Source organism: Rutidosis leptorrhynchoides, unplaced genomic scaffold, assembly GCF_046630445.1.
Source record: "Rutidosis leptorrhynchoides isolate AG116_Rl617_1_P2 unplaced genomic scaffold, CSIRO_AGI_Rlap_v1 contig570, whole genome shotgun sequence".
NCBI classification, from domain to species: Eukaryota; Viridiplantae; Streptophyta; class Magnoliopsida; order Asterales; family Asteraceae; genus Rutidosis; species Rutidosis leptorrhynchoides.
The window spans coordinates 25,705-45,177 of NW_027266792.1; the positions used below are offsets into that span (position 1 = coordinate 25,705).

Genomic DNA, 19,473 nt, shown 5'->3' on the forward strand with positions numbered 1-19,473 from the left:
TAGTAAGATAACCAAATAAAGCATCATTAATATGCCGCCCATTTATCGTAATTTGTTGTGAAGAAGAGGCCAACACTATAATTCAAGGCAGAGAGAGTACAGTCGTCGTAAGTGTCTCTCATCTTTCTATTATATTATATTTATCCTTATATATTTTTTTCTCAAAGTTTGTTTATCTTATCATATATCACGTGTTGTAGGCTGGAGTTTCTGGTAAATTCTTTGAAAATGACAAACATTGAAGTGAGATTTTGATTTCGCTATTATCTTGGATGCCAACAACCTTCCTGGAAATAAATCATTGTCATGTGACCATGATCTTAGGTTGTATATATAGTGATCATGAGATGTATCGTTATGACAAACCTTGTGGTCGTAAGATAATCAAAGAAAGCATCATTGCTTTTGTTCAAAAGAATCGGAATTGATTAATTTCAAAACAATTACTTATAGTTTACGTAGGTATATAGTTTGGAAAGAACATGTCGTCCATTTACCATAATTAAAGAGGCCACCATTCTAATTTTAGGCAAAAAGAATACTATTGTTGTAAGATTACTTCAAGACCTGCAACATATATTGTTGGAATATTGAATATATATCCCACATTGGTTGGGAACCTTATCATGAACTTATCATGAAGTTTATGAGATGTAATATAATCCTCGACATGGTATTACAGAATCAATTGAATCACGTTGCATATGGGTGAATGAATTTACAAGAAGTTGAAATATTGAATAGATAGCCCACATTAGTATGGAACCTAAAATATGCATGACGTATGCATGTATATTTTCTATCTTTCTATCTTTTACTTGAAGCTCAGAGAAAATATCATCATTGTAAAATATAATTATTAGCGAAATGATTGATAATGTGTACAAGACAACTTCTGAGATTATTACGCAGGGAGTGTCTAACCAAAACACTGAAGATCCTTTCTACATCAAAGGCTCTAATGGAGGACTATATTCGTACATGAAGAGGAATCCTAAGAAGAGTTGGGGTGGATATGGTAAGAAGACAAAAATCAAGACTTGTGAAGAAGTTGCATTAGGAATCAAACATTGTGCAATTTTCAAATCGTTAACCAAAGGAGCTAAGCTTGTGGCACAAGAAGCTATCAAAGGAATAGGAGATGTGGCCTTGACATCCAAGAAGTAAGTCAATATCTGATCAAGAGTTGCAAGTTAGGATGAATAAATTAAGTGCTCTATTAGGATTATAAATGTGCGCTAAGTCTCTTGGCGTATTGTTTATAGATGGATCGTTGCTAGGAGTAGTGTAGGGACATTTTAGTCCGAAAATAAGAGACATGGAATTGCTTGGGCTGCACGTGAGAGAAAGGAGGCTTTTGCCCATTTCGGTAATTTTACTAGTGTTGGGTGAAAGGGCTTTGTCGATTCCTACTCTTTATATGTTACGTCTCTTGTAATAAACATTATGAAGGATTATGAATGATATTGGTAGCTAAAAACAACTTTCACTTTCCTTATCTATTTCTTTGTTACCCTAAAATGAGAAATGGTGTGATCTGTGCCGAGTGAAGGCTTGTGATTTTCTCTTCTAAATGTTTTCTCTCCACTCGTTATCTGTCTATCTATCTATCTACTCTCTGTTCTATTTATCTCAATTAGATTAAGATTCAAATTTCAAGATACATAAACGCTCTCTTTTAAAAAACCTAAAAATGCTACCTTTAGCCAAAACCCCATCTCATTTGAATTAGCTCCCAAAACTTATTTTTTTCATAGGAAAACGTCCTACCACTTCCAATAGCTTAGTAAGAATGTCTATTTACTTCTCTCAAGACCTCAGATCCGGTTGAAGTCATTTCTGGCCAGCAATAATTACTTTTCTGACGAAGCTTATTTTGCACTTTTTTGAGTTTTTCTTGCTTTTCCCTCATAGATCTGAATTGGTGGACGTCATAGTCCATCAGGCCCATTGAATAAATGTAAGAAGCAAGCCAACATGATTAGTCAAAACACCCATATATAATTGTTAAGATGTTTTCGGAAGGTTCTAGGTTTTATTAGATTTTTGAAAGGTTAAAAATTTTGGAGTTTCATCGATCTTTTACGGACGGTTCGAATATCTATACAAAATGGGGGCAATTTCGTTTCAAAAAAGAAAATATGGGACATCTTTTCGTTATACTGATGTTGATGGCGAGCCTAAAAAGAGGTACATAGTAAAAAAATTAGGTTCAAGAGATATGGTTGATATGCTAGATGTGGACGGTTAAAATTTATTTGAAAAATCAGAATTGTTAAATTCCAAACATAAATATCGCTAATTAAAAACCACCATTGATTTGAATTTTCATTAATGAAGACGTACATCACGTAGTTCGAATAATCCATAATTTGCTCAAATTGTTGTTTGAGGTACAAATGATGAGAAAAATACGAAATTAAGGTAAAACTTAATCAATTCATATAGAGAATGTAATCATCATACTCTCCTTATTAATTATTTTTTCGTGGTGCTATAATTAAGCAGTTCCAGCAACACAAACCCACTGGCCAACGAAGAGTTTATTGCAATTGAAATTAGGGTTGATAGAGCTCAAAGATTCGAAAGTCAGAGCGAATTCCGCCGCAATAGAATCGCATGTATCTCCACTTACAACTCCATAAGGTTCTTGACAGTTAGGTGAGTTTCCCACATTAAGAGATCCAATTGCTACCATAAAAATAATATATGTTACGAGCTAGAAATAATATATAAATAGAGTCTATCGAAATTAAGAACACATATAAATTCTACATATAGTAATTAAGTTGATCGAGCGATTCACGTAATTGACAAAATTTACATGTTTAGATTTTTTAAATTTGTCAATCATTAAAATGGCGACTTCTACTAATAATTAAGTATGCATGGTAAAAGGTGACTCATACATATATATATATATATATAGAGATGTATATATAAAAGATAGTAAGTTGCCACCTAAAAAACTATAAAATGTCCGAGTTTTTAGTCAACTGAATCCGAGAGTACTTACCGGCGCTTTGAGCAGTTGAGAGAAGGAAAAGGATCAAAGCTATGCTAAAAAACAAGGTTGATTTTGCCATGTTGAATAGCAAGGGTTAGAAATCCTATTAACTCTTTTTAAGTTTTTTTGGGTTGATGGTAAAGAAAAAGAGGGAACACCTATGTATTTATACTATCGATCGACAAACTGCAACATGGATGAAGTAGTATACTATATCTAGTATGAAAGGAGAAATCGTTACGATCGAAGTTAGCTACACAAGAAAATTAAGAAACTAACCGGCTTTTTCATGTGCGAAAGATTCTGGGATTGTAATTACATGCAACTTCGAGAAATACGATGGCGGACGAATTCATGACCTTTTTCTTCGAATAAATAAATATATGTTTATTACTTTCAACAAATTAAATTTCTAATCAATCAACCATAACTAAGTATCTTAACTAAGAAATAATTTTTTTATCAGTACTAGTATTTGATTAGCCACAGCTAAAAATGACGATCATTACTATATTTGATTTTATTCTATTCTATGTATATCCTAGAAAAGCCGGCTTCTTGTGCACAACACTGATATAAATTATTTTAATTTGGAAATTATTGGGGTGAACTTAATTTAAACAATTTTCACATTTCTTCAAGTTACTATAAATTGGAGTTGTAGTTTTATGAATAATCAATTCAGAACTACATAAGCAATTAAGGGCTTCCAATTAATAACTACTGGATAATTAATATGGCCAACTCTACTCTCAAATCAACCTTGGCATTGATCCTTTCTCTTCTTCTCCTTTTCTCAATTGCTGAAAGCCGAGGTATGTACTTTATTAATTACTTTTCTAATTAATTCAATCATATAAGTTTATTTATTTATATATTATGTTGAATTGTGTATATTACTTAATTGTTTATATTATGATGAGATTATCAGCCATATCGGTGAAGTCGGGTCCAATTTGTAATACGCTTTACGGAGTGAAGAGTGGAGAAACTTGCACAGACGTTACAACGGAGTTCCAATTGAATCCTGACTTCTTCTTATTGATAAACCCTAATCTCGATTGCAATACTATCTTTGCTGGTCAATGGCTCTGTGTCCAAGGATCTACTTAAAAAATAATTTCAATGTGCCAATAATAAGGAGATAATATATAATCAAATTTATATATCGCCATAAGTTTTTCTTTTCCTTTTCTTTTCTGTTGATCAATTACTGTTTGCGAAATATAATCCACATATATTTTCATATGGGTGCATGTTTACGCTTGGCATAATAATAAATAATAACAAATATTTTCTTTTTTTAATACCTTTTGGCTAAAATCAAGTGCATAGCATGTTATATTATTCCTTTTTATATTTAAAACTAATTAAATTATAACATGTTTTATATTGGCAAAATTATATGTTTGGTACCTCACATCGATCCTAATTAATGTCTCAATCTATGTATTCGTGTCTCGGTGATAGTGGGTTTGTTCGTTTGGATACAATGTTATTGATAAGATAATCAATATATCTAACTATAAGTAATGTGGATTTTTTAACACTTAAATTAATACGTGTCAATAAATTATTGATTAAATTTGTCACATTGACAATTTTTTACACACGTTAGCGAATAAAGACTAAATATCCCAACGTTCATCAAATTGTCGAGACTAATTAACTACCTAGATTGAAACATTAAAATTTTAAAATTAAACGTGAGGGACCAAATGTGTGATTTTGCCCTTATCATGTATTATAATCAAAAAGCATGCATGGAAACAAAAGGCACAAGTGTGATGAATAGATTCATCCAAACATAGACTCATTGAACTCATCGCACTTTAAATTGTGGATCTTCTACAAACGCACCTGATTTTTTTCCGCATATATAAGAATTAAAGCAGATAATAAACTGTATGCTTTTTGCTATTTCCTAGACTTGGCGTAAGAAGTAAGCTGGTGATCGTCCAACTTGCAGAAAAAGCGAATACGAATATATTGTAACAAGTGACCTACACATAAACTTTCTTTATAAAATCACCATTTTCATTACTCTTTAAAATCCACAATCTCCCTCTCTGATTACAAATGTCTTGTTTAAATTTAAGACTCCCACCTGCCAGAAAGGCATGGAAGAGCTTCACATCCAAACTTCAAATCAAACTTCTTCATAAACTCACAAAATCCAAGGCTATCAAGAAACATAAAAGCCAGGTTAAGCGAGTTTCTGGAAAAAATCCTAGGAAGTCCTCTTTCTTTCTCACTCGACGTGTTGGATTCAAGAAAAGGACTATTACTCCTAATAACTACCATCACTATATCGGGCGATACAATTTAAAAAACAAGTCTACGTCGTCGCCTGTATATGTCGATAAGCTCTTCAAAGGCCCTGTAGTTGGATTGGATGCTGCTAGGAATATCAAGTTGCTAGCTCAGGAAGCTACGAGTGAAGAAGAGGTTACGGATCATTATAGATCTGTCGCTGATGATATGTGGGAGTCGGTAGGATTGACGTCGCCACAGATGTTGGGTATCGACCAAAGGGCGGAGAATTTCATTGTTCGGTTCAGAGCTGAAATGGAGCTTCAAGAAACTAGCACTCGTCATTCATAGCAATAACTATTTATTACTGTCACTTTGTTGTCGGATCACATGTTTTTGTAAATTGTAATGCTTAATTTGTTGGGATAGATGAATATGTACATGTAAATGTTAGCCAAGTAGTGGAATTATATTACTCTTCATGATCCACTTTATGTGTCGTGTTTATGTGTCGTGTAATAAAATTTAATTTGATACATTTGAAATGTCATCTTTTAAATTCAAGACACTTTTTTTATCAGTTTTTTCCATATGCCTTTATCTAATCCACTCGATTAACATATAGTAAAAAATATATGCCAAATAAATCATTTAATTAATAGGACTAGAAAAGTTATGGTTTCGGTAGACTAATCACTTGCTTAATATTTGTAACTTTCATTACACTACACTCAAAATTGAGCCAAGGGAGCATTATCAACGAGATTATTTAAAGCTATCGATCGTATATTCGAATGCACAACATAAAATGGATTATTTTACACTAGATCATTAAATAGTCTTAAACTCAATTCAAGGCCATGTATTAAAAAGTCGAAACAATTTCTAATACTACTCTAATAGAAAATTAAAACAAATCTAAGAACAACAATACTACAAGGCAAAACGGCATCCAGTTCCGTCAAGGAAACGATCAGTGTGCCATCCTTTAGCCTGAAGCTCTAAAACCAAAGGAGTGAAATCATTAGTCATTTTCTCATAGGCGTCTTGTAAGGCAACAGACCACAATTCCTGAAAAGAATTCTTGATGTTTGTAGCATAAGCAGCGACCAGCCATCCTCTCAAAGCATCTTCACCACTGGCATTGTCTTCTAATACCATATCCGTCCATTTATTCCCAGGATTCAATATAAATTTTTCATTAGGGAATATCTCTTTCCATTCCTGAAGTTTGGAAGGCTTTACAACTTTATGCAAAGCCCTTCCCACTTTTACGTTCCCAGCATCTTCTATAAGTCGCCCCGGAAACATGAGATCTTCCCGGTATCTTAGATCAGCAGGGCTTGATATATTTCCTGTCTGGCTCAGGTAAAAATCAAAGGTTTAGCATAAAGTAAACCAAGTATATTGTCAGTTTCTACTCTTTACAATGTTGTCGGACAAACCTTGACGAAATCTGCAACAATCAGTGCTGTTCTCTGTGGATTCAATGTATTTACTGGAGTTGCTCGCATTTCCTCAACGACACTAAAGACATGTATAATTGACAGGAGTGGACCAACAACCATCTGCAAGAAGGAACTAATTACCAGAAACTAATCCTAAAAAGCTTAAAAGACATTCTATTAAAAAAAGGATTGATGATTAAAATCATAAGATTTGATACCTTTCCTTGCATTGACGAACAAACGGTTGAGGCTAACTGAATACCTGCCCCTAATCCGACAACATTGAAAAGAGTAGAGATGGCCTCCCCTTTGGCAAATAAGTCACTAAGATTTCCCTCTTTGGCAAAAGAAGAATATATTGGTAACCTTGTCGCTCTTGCTGCAACAACAGCCATTCCCTATCGAATCCAATTAAGAGTTTGTTTAGCAAAGTACGATGCAGAAGTACCATAGAAATGGTGTCAAACAATAGTCGATCACTAAAAAAATGAAACACGAAAAAGGCCGAATAGAAAAAGAAGTCAAACTATCTAACAAAACAATTCTTGAATCCAACTATTCTTATTGGTGTTAAAATTTATCAATTTCCATAACGAAAGATCAGACCACTATTTCAAACAGGCAAACCTTCACCTAAAATGAAAGTCATGCAGTGAAAATCAAACTACCAACAAAAAGAGTTTATACCTTAGCAAAGTTTCCCAGGCCTGCCATTTCAAGAAAAAGATGAGGACATAAAGGAGAAAGAACTTCCAAGCCAGAACCCAAGTCATACAACACATCAGCTGGAAGAGGAAGAGGAAGAATTATTTTCAATTATCTTTTTACACAAGTTTGCAATCACATAATAACAAACCAACGTCAGTAGAGTACAGCATAAGAAAGAGTAAAAAGTAAATGAAACAGGAGAGAAAAGGAATTTAGACGTGAAAACACAAACCAAAAATTCTCCAACGCTTTGGCTCCGAATCCATTCTAGCACCCAAATTGCTACATATGAGCTTGCCTGCATGTTGCATTCCATCCTTCAAAATCTGATCTTCAGAATGTACAGCAACTTAGTGAACAAGAAACTACGGTGACACTTCTATCAACTGTGAAACTATTAACAACTTACCCAACTTACGACAGTTGCCTGTGCAGGGGTAGGTCGCAAGCCTGCAGCAAACAGCAGTGACTGCGAAAGATTAAAAAATATAAAGAAATGACTTTCATGTCATATTTTCAAAAGTGCATAGATGCCTTTGGTTCATAGATCAAAGTAACTATGACTTACGTGAGTAGGGAAAAAGAGAGTAAAATCCTTTAAAGATGTAATGAACAGTTTTCGTTTGTATATGTTAATATGAAATTTGTAGGTATTACGGGAATACCTGAGTTGATAACACTGATAATGCTGCACTAGACATGTGTTGCAGAGCCCGAAACTGTGTATATCTCAGATATCCCTCATTAACACTGTCAAAATACAAGTTAGAAGACATAAAGGCATGAAACCTGACTAGCTTCACACAATCCAACCACAAGTCACATAAAGTACCTGTATGGATATCCAGAAGGGAAGAATTTATTCAGGAAGGATTCAACCACCTTACGGTAAACCAGTCTATTGTCATCGAGCACCTTTACCTGCAAAAGAGTACAAGAAAATAAATTCAAATTGTAGATTTTTGTTCTTCCAAGTTATAGGAGCATAGGTTAAAAAAAATAGTACAGAGAAAAATCAACAGAATATCCCAATACAGTTATATTAATTGTTTTGCTGCAAGAGCATCAGAATTTGAGACATAAACACAATGATAGGGCATTGTTCCACAACATGTTAGAAGGCAAGACTCTGAACAAACAAATGCTCGATGTTATGAATTAATGATGCAATGGTACAAGACAGCTCCTTGATATACACATTGATACAACCCAGCTCAAAAAACTAATACCGGATCCAAAGGTCAATAATCCAATATCGTGATGGTGTAATTTGAACAATAACCAAAAAAAAAAAAAAACTTTAAAGGCTTAGAGAATATACAGAGAGGTGGCCGACAGGTCCAAACTCGTAACGGCGAGAGACGGAATCAGCGGTTTCGACCCAGTAAAGAGGGAATTCAGGCTCCTTGACTGGCTCTTTCTTCTTCATCTTAATCTTTTCCTAATTGCACATCAAAGTACAAGTTAGAGTCACAAAATGTAAAATGAAATGAAACCCAGATGAGAATTAGAAAGATTAAAACTTTATCACAGAAAGAGAGACCATGTATTGCAAATAGACTGGGAGTTGGACTATTGTGGAAGACGACTTGATTGAGTTCAAGCAAGCAATGAACCGAAGAATGACTATAGCGATATTATAAAAGTAAGTGTATATATACATACCAGAAAATTCATGGAAATGACAAGAGAGAAAATTTCGTGTAAAGAAATTTTCAGGGGTAGAAGGAGAGGCTCGAGCCCAGAATGTTTCGGAGGATAAGATTTTCCCCGCCGTTTTCGTCGGGCGGCCAATCCAACAACATGGCAAAGAAATGAAGGAACAAAAACACTATGATTCGCGTTATAGCCATTATGGCCCCATATGTTTCAAAACAGCTAAAAAAACCCCTGAAATGTCAATAAGTACTATTTTACCACCCACTGTTTTTATGATTTCCAATAGTACCCTTTATTAGAAAAAAGAAAGTCAATGAACCGGTTATGCCTTTTTTCTTCTTCTTCGAGGATGAGAGACGGGTCTCAAGAAAAAAAGAAAGCGCGAGCATTATGTAAATATTGCATGTTTATAGGTAATTTCGTCTTTCCACATTGGATAGGGTCGATTTCTTTTTTTAAGAACACGAGGGATCGGACTTAGAATGCACAAAAATACAGAGCTGTGAGCATCTTAATGTAGAAGAAATTTCATTTCCACATCCTTAGAAGTTAGAAGGAATACCTTTGTCATCCAGGTCAGTTTCAAACGACAGGATGAAAAAGAAAAATGGGGAAAGAAAGATACATGTGAAAATGATAGACACCGGAAAAGGCAAGTTATGTGCATCCTTGAAACTTGCAAGGAATTTCAGCGTTAATCTGTATCCTCATCATAGTCATAATCCAGTTCAGTTGAATGTCTCTGTCTCTTGGCATCTCTTGAGACAGCTCTTCCCCTCTTTGGTTTTCCTCTGAGGATGTAAAATGTCTTTCATGAATACGTCTTAAAGAAAAAGATTGCACAGTGGAAAGATGAACGAGAGAGTAACATGACTTACTGCCCATTTGATGAAAACCCTCCCTTAGATCGACCTGTACCAAAAACTGATCTTCCATCTAGACAATAATAAAGGAAAATAAATATAAATAAAGAAGTTTAGGTAATGTCAAATGATCTTTTCAAGGTAGAGTATATGAATGAAATCACCATCACGTCCTGCTGCTATCTCTTCAGCCTGAAAAGAAAACAATGTTGATGTTTCAGAAATGAAATAACCAATAAACACATACGAGTCCAATATTGGAAATTCAAAGAACACATACAGCTGGTGATGTTACTGAAGATAAAGAAAAAAGTCTATCTGCAGCTTGGAATTTCCTGGACCGCTTCCAGCTGTAGCAGAAAGTTTAAAAGTTAATGCTATTTCTATAGAATATAAAGTTATCCCAAAGTATGACCAAATAAAGTGCATAGACAGGACTCAACAACTCCAAATAGAGTTTCTGTTTCTCCGCTCATGATATAACAATCTATAGTATTATCTCCTCAAAGTCAGCCTAACCCAGTTACACATACCAATAAATTGGCACGGCAAAAGTACATAGTTCATATGAATCACACTTCTCATGGCCTAATTTCCATCAACCAGAAATTGAACAATCAATATGTACTGAAGAATCTATCACCAAGCAGGCCTGGTCAGGCATTTGTAAATTTTCATCATCCAGAAATCGAAGACTATGTTTAACGTAAACAAAGGAGCAAGCCATTAAAACTGTTTTGGCAATCCAGCAAAGTAGGAGTTGATTAAATACAGCAAGGACAAGTAAACTCCATACATTGCATTGTTCTTAGATGAAGACAGGAATCCTTCAAAACCTTTCAACACATTGCCACATTGGTTTGGATCCTGTAAATAACTTGTCTCCATATCATACACCTGTATCCATCAGATGCATCTTTAAGCCAAGATTAAATTAAGACAGTTTAGAAGAATGGTTAGATAGCCATCCACCAATCAACTAGATTGATATCAAAAGGCATTCAAATATCAAAAACACAGGCATTCAAAATATCAAATCAATTAGATCGTTAAGTACCTGTCTTTCAATGCTTCGAAGCTCTTCTTGAAGCTTGGCTCGTTTTTGCAATAGAGAAGCGAGCTCTGCTGACGGATTAGAAAAGCCTATTTGCAGCCCTGAAAAATAAGAATCCAAAAAAATTACGCACAGAGAATTTTGAAATCCCAGAAAACAAAATCAAAAAACAGTTAGCTCATTAACGGTTGCCTTCATGATCCATGAATTTTCGCGCGAAAATTTAAACAATACTAGAAATGCCCTAAATTAATTTAGAACCCTAACTAAACAATACACACACAACCGATCATAAATCTTCGCAAGTTTGATTTTCCATTTAAGTAGAAATTAAAATTAAATCGTTCGTTAAGAGTCAAACCGAGATGTAACGAATCATCTCACGCCACGTGGTGGGAAAACTTTTTTGTAAAGTTGGACCGTTATCAAAGAAGAAATAATTGGGCCGGGCCGAGCCGAGCCCAGCCCAAATGGAAAACGTTAAGGATACGCGGCGAGTTGTCAACGCTTAACGTTTTGGTATATTACGTCAGCCAGCGTACACGTGTAATGGATAATCATTCGAGCATTGCGTGAAGATTTCTTTTCTTTTCATTGTCAGAGCTGAGAGGAAATATTAGTTTAGTCCTTAAACTTTTAGAAAAATGACAATTTTACCCTTAACTTTGTTATCCCAGTAAAGTAGCGATATAAAGCAAATTGAAAAGTAGCGTTGTTGCCAAGCAACGCAGCTTTTTTTTTTTTTTTTCTCCTTTCTTCCTCCTTTTCTCCATACACGCATACATCATGACCTTTCAATTTGCTTTATATCGAACATATGAATTATCTTTGAGAAAGAAAATCCAACACTAAGAGCGGTTAGATAAATCCACTCAGAAACTATATTTAGATTTCCATGTGACATCTACGAACGTTTTATTCATTTTTATGGAGTATGTTCTGTTTTGATATATACACCACTAAAAGTTAAAATATACTTTTTACCATTTTAAAGTTGAAATAAAACAAAATACAGATATGTTTCAAGCACCGAACGATTACTCGGATTACTATTTATCTGGACATGTAGCGTCATGTGGCAAAACAAATGTCGTATGAAACCAAATTATATAGTATCGAAGAATTAAAGAAGATGAGTATGAATTGAAATTTGAATTGAAAGGTAATAAATGAAGCTTAACCAAATGGCAAAACGAGAGGTGAACAATGGAGAAAATAAAGCCACATTGCAAAGAACAAGAAAGGAACCTATCTTGCAGTTGCATGCTTATTTAATATTTATGACTTATGAGTTGTATGTCTTTGTCAACTTCCACTCTCAAAGTTTGATTCTTCACGCTTATAGTTAGCTATACACACGAATTGTACACACAATTACTCTCTCTCCCTCTCTCTTATTCACAACTAAACAAATTAATTAATAACATACAGAATTTATGAACAAGTTGTAGTCTTGTGCTTTGTTTGGTGCCTAAACTCTCTCTCCCTGTCTCTGTCTGTCTCTCTGTCTTTATATATACACTGAGTTGAGAGAACAGTTTTCTTTTCTTCTTAAGTTTCTAGACTAGAAATTCAGTTAGCTTAGCTGCCATGTCTTTCAGAGGATTCAATCGGGTAACACTCTCTCACTCTCTCTGGATTGTAGATATTGAAGCTAGCATGTTTATGGATGTGGGTTATATAAAATCCAGGTTTTCCTTTGATCAGATTTACCATTTTTTATTCTAAGGAAGCTTTTTTTTTATTTTATTTTTTTTTTTAATAAAAAGATGCGATTTTTCATAATTTGTGTCACTCCACAGCCTGTTTGGTTGGACAATTTTGTAATTCCCATGATCTATTGAACCCCAAGTTCTGATTTGGTTTATTGTAGGCAAATGCCTCATCTGGAATGGGAGTTTCCGATCAGAGCAAAAGCACTTTCCTAGAACTTCAGAGGAAGAAAGTTCACCGATATGTGATTTTCAAGATCGACGAGAAGAAAAAGGAGGTTGTAGTTGACAAAATTGGAGGACCAGCTGAAAACTACCAAGATTTCTCTTCATCTTTGCCGGAAAATGACTGTAGATACGCTGTTTATGACTTCGACTTTGTCACTTCCGACAATTGTCAAAAGAGCAAGATCTTTTTCATTGCATGGTCAGCTTAATTACTACTAGTACTACTAATAGAAAACCTCTTTTATCTCTAGTCTTAATGACCTGTCATACTTTAGTACATTAAACATTTAGCGTAACAACCCGACTGGGGACATACGGCTATATTTTATAGTTGGTTGCGTTCGTTCGTCATGTTTCTTTTATAAAACTCGATTGTCCCTCATGCTTCAATAACATATGCCTTTGTGTATAACTAGTATAACAACCTGAGTGGGGATATACGCCTATATGTTATAATTGGTCATATTATGCGTTCGTCAGTCAGGTTTCTTTTATAAGCTCCATTTTCAATAATGTATGTCTTTCTGTACGATGTATGTCTTGACATTGCAATTACTTGATCAGGTCTCCTTCAACCTCTCGAATTCGTGCGAAGATGTTGTATGCTACGTCAAAGGACCGATTTAGACGGGCATTGGAGGGTGTCCATTATCAGATCCAGGCTACTGACCCGACAGAGATGGATATAGAAGTTATACGTGAACGTGCAAACTGAACATTTTGCATAGTCGTTACTTAAATGAAAGGTAGTTTTCTTGATGTATGCTTCCGTGATGAGTGTGTTGTTTGGATATGTATTAGAAGAGTGAATAAAAGTCTTTGTATTTATTTGATTCTTAATACATTTCTAAACAAAGCTACAAGTCGATAAACTTTCAACAAGCCAATTACAAGTCTGGAAGTGATAAAGAAAATTACTAATAATTCGAGAAACATTTGACAAGGTTATAAGTCGGGATATTCTTAACAAAGGTCTAGCTTGGGTAACTTTTAACAAGGTTACAAATCGTGATGTTTCAAATCAAGGCTACAAATCGGGATCTTTTAACACGGCTACAAGCCGCGATAATCTAAATAATGCTACGACTCGGGATCAATTAACAATGCTACAACGTCTCGGGATCGTTTAACAATGCTACAAGTCGGAATTTTCTAAACAAGGCTAGAACTCGGGATCTCTTAACAAGGCTACAAGTCGGAATATTTTAAACAAGGTTACAACTCGGGAACTTTTAATAAATCTACAGGTTAGAATATTCTAAACAAGGCTACAACTCAGGATCTTTTAACTACACTACAGCTCGGGATGTTCTTGGGAAACTTAACAAGCCTACAACAGTACAACTCGCGTAGGTTGCTACTCGGCCCAAGAGTTTGGTCAAAGTTATTGTTTGATCCTTATTGTTTTATTAACTCGAGAACTTGGTCCCTCTTTTGCTGATAATCGACGACACGGACATGGACACGGACACGACCACGACCGACTCTCTCTCTCTTCCTGTCTAGTTTGTAGTTTTGTTAGTCACTAATCTGTTTACACTTCATGAAGCCCATTTTACTTGAAAGCCCAGATTTGATGGGCCTGGTGATATATTAAAATATATGGATTAGTGGATGCCAATCTACACACAGGCCCAGGCCTATGAGCTTATAAATACTCCCTCCATGTTTATCCAAAAACACTATTTCACACAAATCAAGATAATGGATAAATGTATATACTTTTGCTAATATATTCCTAATCATTAATTTTATAATTTTTAAATTTTAAATCATCATATATAGGATAAAAGATAGAGTGGTAAAATTTTACATAAATTTTATAAATATACAAATATATTGCAATTTAAAAAAAAAAAAGTATTTTTAGGTAAACAAAAATGGAATGAATGGAATGTTAGACGATTGTTGATAAAAGAGGCAAAAATTCAACATAATTTAATATTGAGATTTGAGAGGTGGAGATCTGTCCTCGTCTCTCGTATTGAAATTCAACAGTAGCACTAACTGATAGAGTGAAGAGAGAGAGAGAGGTTGTTCAAAGATGTGGGGACTATTCATAGAAAAAAATTGTGTGGGGACTTTAGGAATAGGAAATTGTCCCCCAGCCGCCGCTAAAGACAAAAACTGACATAGTTGCATCTTAATTCGTACCATTTAATTAATTATAAATAGTAATTAAACTACCCACTAGACTAGTTACACTCTCAATAAATAGATAGCTGAACTTGACAAGATACAAACAAATTAACAATATAATATCGTACAAATTAAATGCGTATGTAAAAGGGAAAAAAGAAGTAGATTACTCATATTTATTTTCATATTTGTCCCAAAGAAAAAGCTATGATTTTTACGAAATGTTTTCTTTTTTTTTTTGGATAAACCTTTTACCAAATGATTTATAAAAGAGTAAAAGCCTCCAATTTAAAGAAGAAAATGTATCAGTAGTCCTAAGTACAGACGAAAATGTATTTAAAAAAAAGGGTCAAAACGAGATTATAATATATAGCATACAAATTAAACGAGAGCTAGGTGCTAGGGTTCGTATAAGGAACGATTAGGATAAGAAATAGAACAAAAATGTTGGTCACCAAATTAATTGATCACCGTTTGATTTTGAAAGACGAGACATATTGGGAAACAGTAGTCGCAACTGCCGGCTATGACATATTTCAAAGATGCCAAATTTTTCTAAATCTTTTAAATAATTGAATTTGAAGATTTTTAAATAAATGATCGATCTTATTGTATTTTGTCAGCCATTTATCTTTATCTTTATTGAATTTTTTATTTAATATTCTCTCTTATTTTTTAGGTTCTCCCCAACACTCTCTTATCCAAAAAAATAAAATGGTAATTATGTTGATGAAATAGATCAATCTACATATAGACTGACTAGTAAGTGAAATTGTTTCCTACAAACTGATCAATGATCAATCACATATATAGTGGAGACAGATTTTCATTCACTGCTCATTAGAGTACAAAGGCTAGTGTACGTAATCGATTAGATTATGATCAAAGTGCTTTCTTCGTTGTCATCATTTGGTAAATGACAGTATATATTAATAAATTAGAGCATTTTTAGGAGAAATTCCAAAAAAAAAAAAAAATAATAAAAAAATTCAGGAGCTCTCGGAGTCGGAATGGTCCTATTTCCTTTTATTTAGAAACATGAGAACATTTCTTTTTAGTTAACACAGTTGATTCTTCAAATGCAATTGATCAAAGGGAATTAACTATGCTATCAGTAAAACATATAAAAACGGATTTTTTTAAAATTGTGGAACTTCTCATTGATTTTGGATTATTATCCAATAGCAAATTTTCTCGTATTATTAAATACTGATTTAATTGTTTATTCAAACAAATAGAGGTGTTGTTTCAATAAATGAAAAAAAAAATAAATAAAGATCTTAAAATTGGAGTGGCGTGTTGTCTCGATTAAATATATATTATTTCTAAGGTTTTCTTACTTATATAATAATTAATTGTATTTTCAACAAACTAACATGATGTTTCAATAAAAAGAAAATAAAAATATCAATTTAATCTTTTGGTAATGTTTTCATTTTTGGTATGTTACAGATTTTTTTTTTTTAATTACTTCCTTCTTTGTATTTTAGACATTTTTCTTCTTCTTGACTTCAATTACATTTTTTTTTTCTACTTTTTCTTTTCCAATAATTCAACAACGAAAAGATGGAGAATAACTCGACAGAATTGTAAATAAAATGTTTGAAAAAATTGAAGAAATATAAAATTGATGTATACATGATATGTTGATTTAATGTCTTTATTATTATTATTATTTTAAAATGTAGATATTAGTAGTTTAGTTAATATGTTAAATGAGTCCAAGAAGTTATAATCAATTTCTCATATGTAAAATTTTGATTTTTGACTAAGTATGTAAATGATGTAATCAAACGGTGGAAAAAGGAGTCATAAAAACAATAGATTAAATTACTAAGTTTTTTTAATGAAGGAGAAGATTACGATTTGTTTTTTGAAGTAACCAATAATAATTTTTGGTTCATTGCAAATTTTATCACTTAATTTTGATGATAAGTAAAGATATATGGAAAAAATTTCTTAATTCTTTTTCTAATTATTAAATTATGATGAAAAGATCATCAAATTTTAAAATTTGTTCAAGAAATCCGGGCAATGTCTCGGGGATACGCTAGTTATATTAATTATGAGTAGACTATTTTTTACTTCTTTTAATAATGGAGGAAATTTTTCATTAAAATTAAATTGCAGAAATCTTAGTCTCCAAACTAGGTTAAACCGTTGATTTTATCGAAATCATTGTCCACAATTCGACTATCGGGAGAAATTACATGGTGTGTTTACAAGAAGTTATCCCCAACTGTTGATTTCTATGCTTGATAGTATAATCTAATTAGATTAATATATATCTGATTGGATTAGGGAGTTAGCTAGCTACTCCTTAATTTCAACTTTACAAAAAAGAAGAAAGGATGATCATCTAAAAGAGATGATCTCTGGGAAAAATAAAGAAATTTAAAGAAGAGAACAACATATATATCATTTCAACAAGGAAAGAAAAAAAATTATTTTTGAAATAAAGCGATTGTAATTCATTGATACTTTATTTCATAAGTACAATATGTTATAAATTGTTTTGCGATAAAATAACCTACTCAAAGAAAATATTCTAGACAAAAAATATAATGATTAGATAAAATCAATACTAAACGTAGAATTCATCTAAATATAATTTTTGGAGGTTACTCCGATAAGTAGAAAAATGTATTGTTATTATCAAACTCATTATGTGCAGTAGCACTACTATTCCATCGATGCTTAGTGCTTCCAAAATTATATATCAACCATATCATGATATGACAATATATATGGAATTTATTTATTTATTAAATTAAAAAAATTAGTATACTCAAATTCCAAACCTGTGATGTGACTATGAATACACTAATCCCCGGCTAGATGATCACATTCACAGACTTATCAATTGAAAAGATTAATCCGGCGATCGATATTCGACTATGACCAGTACTAATCATTGTAATCAAGTAGCCAAACATACAATCAATTAGCTAGCAGTTAAGTTTGTATTTTCACTTTCACATGAACTTAGAAGTTGCTCTAAGTATTCAGCTCCTAAATCCTCCAACACAACTACATGACTACTTTGTTTCTTGGAACTTTTACTTACTTTCTTCTTACTATCACTCAATGTTGACTTTCTCTTCATTGAGTGTGTCCTCTTGAGTGCAACAACCGGCGAACAGTCTTCTTCGATCCGGTATTTCAATGCTTTGAGAGATTCACGAACTGATTCAATTGGAAAGTTAAGTATTGCCAAAGAACCACGCATCGAAAATGCGGCTTGGTCATAAGCCATAGCCGCTTCTTCCGCTCTATCAAATGTTCCGAGCCAAACCCTAATCCCATTTCTGGTCGAATCTCGAATCTCCGCCGCGTATTTTCCCCATGGCCTCTTCCTTACTCCTCTATAAGCCTTTTCTTTCTTTACCTTCGTCGTCGCCGCCGCCGCGTGATGGATCGGATCTTCATTTATTCCGGCAACGGAATTAGTGGATTCGATTTCGGCCTGAGTATGATGTAATAGTAAGCTTTCTTCGGAATCATTAAGTTTGAAATCATTGATGTTAAGAGGGAGGGAATTGTGAGTTAGAAGAAGCTCATCCCACAAGAAAGATTCCGATGAGGATAAGGATTCCGACGAGCAGATGGAAGATTCCGGTGAAACTTGAGGTTGAGAGAAGGAAGTCTCCATTCGTGTGAATAAGGGTTGATTGAATTTCGATTCTCTGGATAACTAACTTTTTTGGTCCAATAATCTGCTATTTATACTAGTAGGAATTATTTGCTATTTATACTCCTAGAAATTATGTAGCTAATTTTAGTTTCACTCCGATTAATGAAAAATTAAAAGTTTTAAAAAAATAATTAATAATTAAAAAATTATATGAATGTTAATTATTTATTATTAAATATTTATACAAATAAGTGTAATAATGAAACAAGTTAACGGGTCCGTCTTTTGGACGGAAAGTCTATACATTTAAAAATTAATAATTTAATTGTATCATAAATAAAATATATGATCATTCTTTATATTGAACATTATTAAATATATGTTAAATATCATATTAAAAGGGAATTATTTTAATTTTAATTTTATATCAATTATAATTATTTTGATTTTATTTCAAAATTTACAATTTTATTAGAATTAAAAAATTTATTTTATTTTTAAAAATAATAAACATAGAAAAAAGTAAAAGTCACATATGAAGATTTGATTTCATAATAAAATTTATAATTGCATCTAATTAATTTAGTTGTTCCTATTATTTGAAAAATAAGATATGTCGGTTTTAGTTAGGAATAGGAAAAAAATACAATAGATTTTTATTAACAACAATAGTTTAAAAAAAAATTGAAAAAAAAATATTTTAATTTTATTAGGAATAATTTTTTAATTAATATTTCCGTTTAAATGGGAAAAAAAGAAGATGTGTCC

The 19,473-nt window shown here is 33.0% G+C and overlaps 5 protein-coding genes across 5 annotated transcripts; 2 read left to right on the plus strand and 3 right to left on the minus strand.

Moving 5' to 3' along the window:
- The first annotated feature begins 5,086 nt into the window (after positions 1-5,086).
- Positions 5,087-5,611, plus strand: LOC139884565 (uncharacterized). The gene has a single exon (XM_071868580.1). The coding sequence runs from the start codon at positions 5,087-5,089 to the stop codon at positions 5,609-5,611; it is 525 nt and encodes a 174-aa protein (XP_071724681.1).
- A 582-nt stretch (positions 5,612-6,193) lies between these two features.
- On the minus strand, positions 6,194-9,646 carry LOC139884566 (protein root UVB sensitive 2, chloroplastic). The gene is made up of 10 exons (XM_071868581.1): positions 9,638-9,646; positions 8,738-8,857; positions 8,249-8,337; positions 8,082-8,166; positions 7,826-7,885; positions 7,649-7,742; positions 7,396-7,493; positions 6,927-7,106; positions 6,706-6,828; positions 6,194-6,619 (listed from the first exon to the last, which is right to left on the minus strand). The coding sequence occupies exons 1-10, from the start codon at positions 9,644-9,646 to the stop codon at positions 6,194-6,196; spliced, it is 1,284 nt and encodes a 427-aa protein (XP_071724682.1).
- A 123-nt stretch (positions 9,647-9,769) lies between these two features.
- On the minus strand, positions 9,770-11,197 carry LOC139884567 (uncharacterized). The gene is made up of 7 exons (XM_071868582.1): positions 11,185-11,197; positions 10,996-11,093; positions 10,735-10,835; positions 10,219-10,288; positions 10,103-10,130; positions 9,954-10,011; positions 9,770-9,866 (listed from the first exon to the last, which is right to left on the minus strand). Exons 1-7 carry the CDS (start codon positions 11,195-11,197, stop codon positions 9,770-9,772), a joined length of 465 nt encoding a protein of 154 aa, XP_071724683.1.
- A 1,385-nt stretch (positions 11,198-12,582) lies between these two features.
- Positions 12,583-13,647, plus strand: LOC139884558 (actin-depolymerizing factor). The gene is made up of 3 exons (XM_071868572.1): positions 12,583-12,606; positions 12,866-13,131; positions 13,497-13,647. Exons 1-3 carry the CDS (start codon positions 12,583-12,585, stop codon positions 13,645-13,647), a joined length of 441 nt encoding a protein of 146 aa, XP_071724673.1.
- Positions 13,648-18,015: 4,368 nt separating this feature from the next.
- LOC139884568 (ethylene-response factor C3-like) lies at positions 18,016-18,723 on the minus strand. Its single transcript, XM_071868583.1, has one exon. The coding sequence runs from the start codon at positions 18,721-18,723 to the stop codon at positions 18,016-18,018; it is 708 nt and encodes a 235-aa protein (XP_071724684.1).
- Positions 18,724-19,473: the final 750 nt, after the last annotated feature.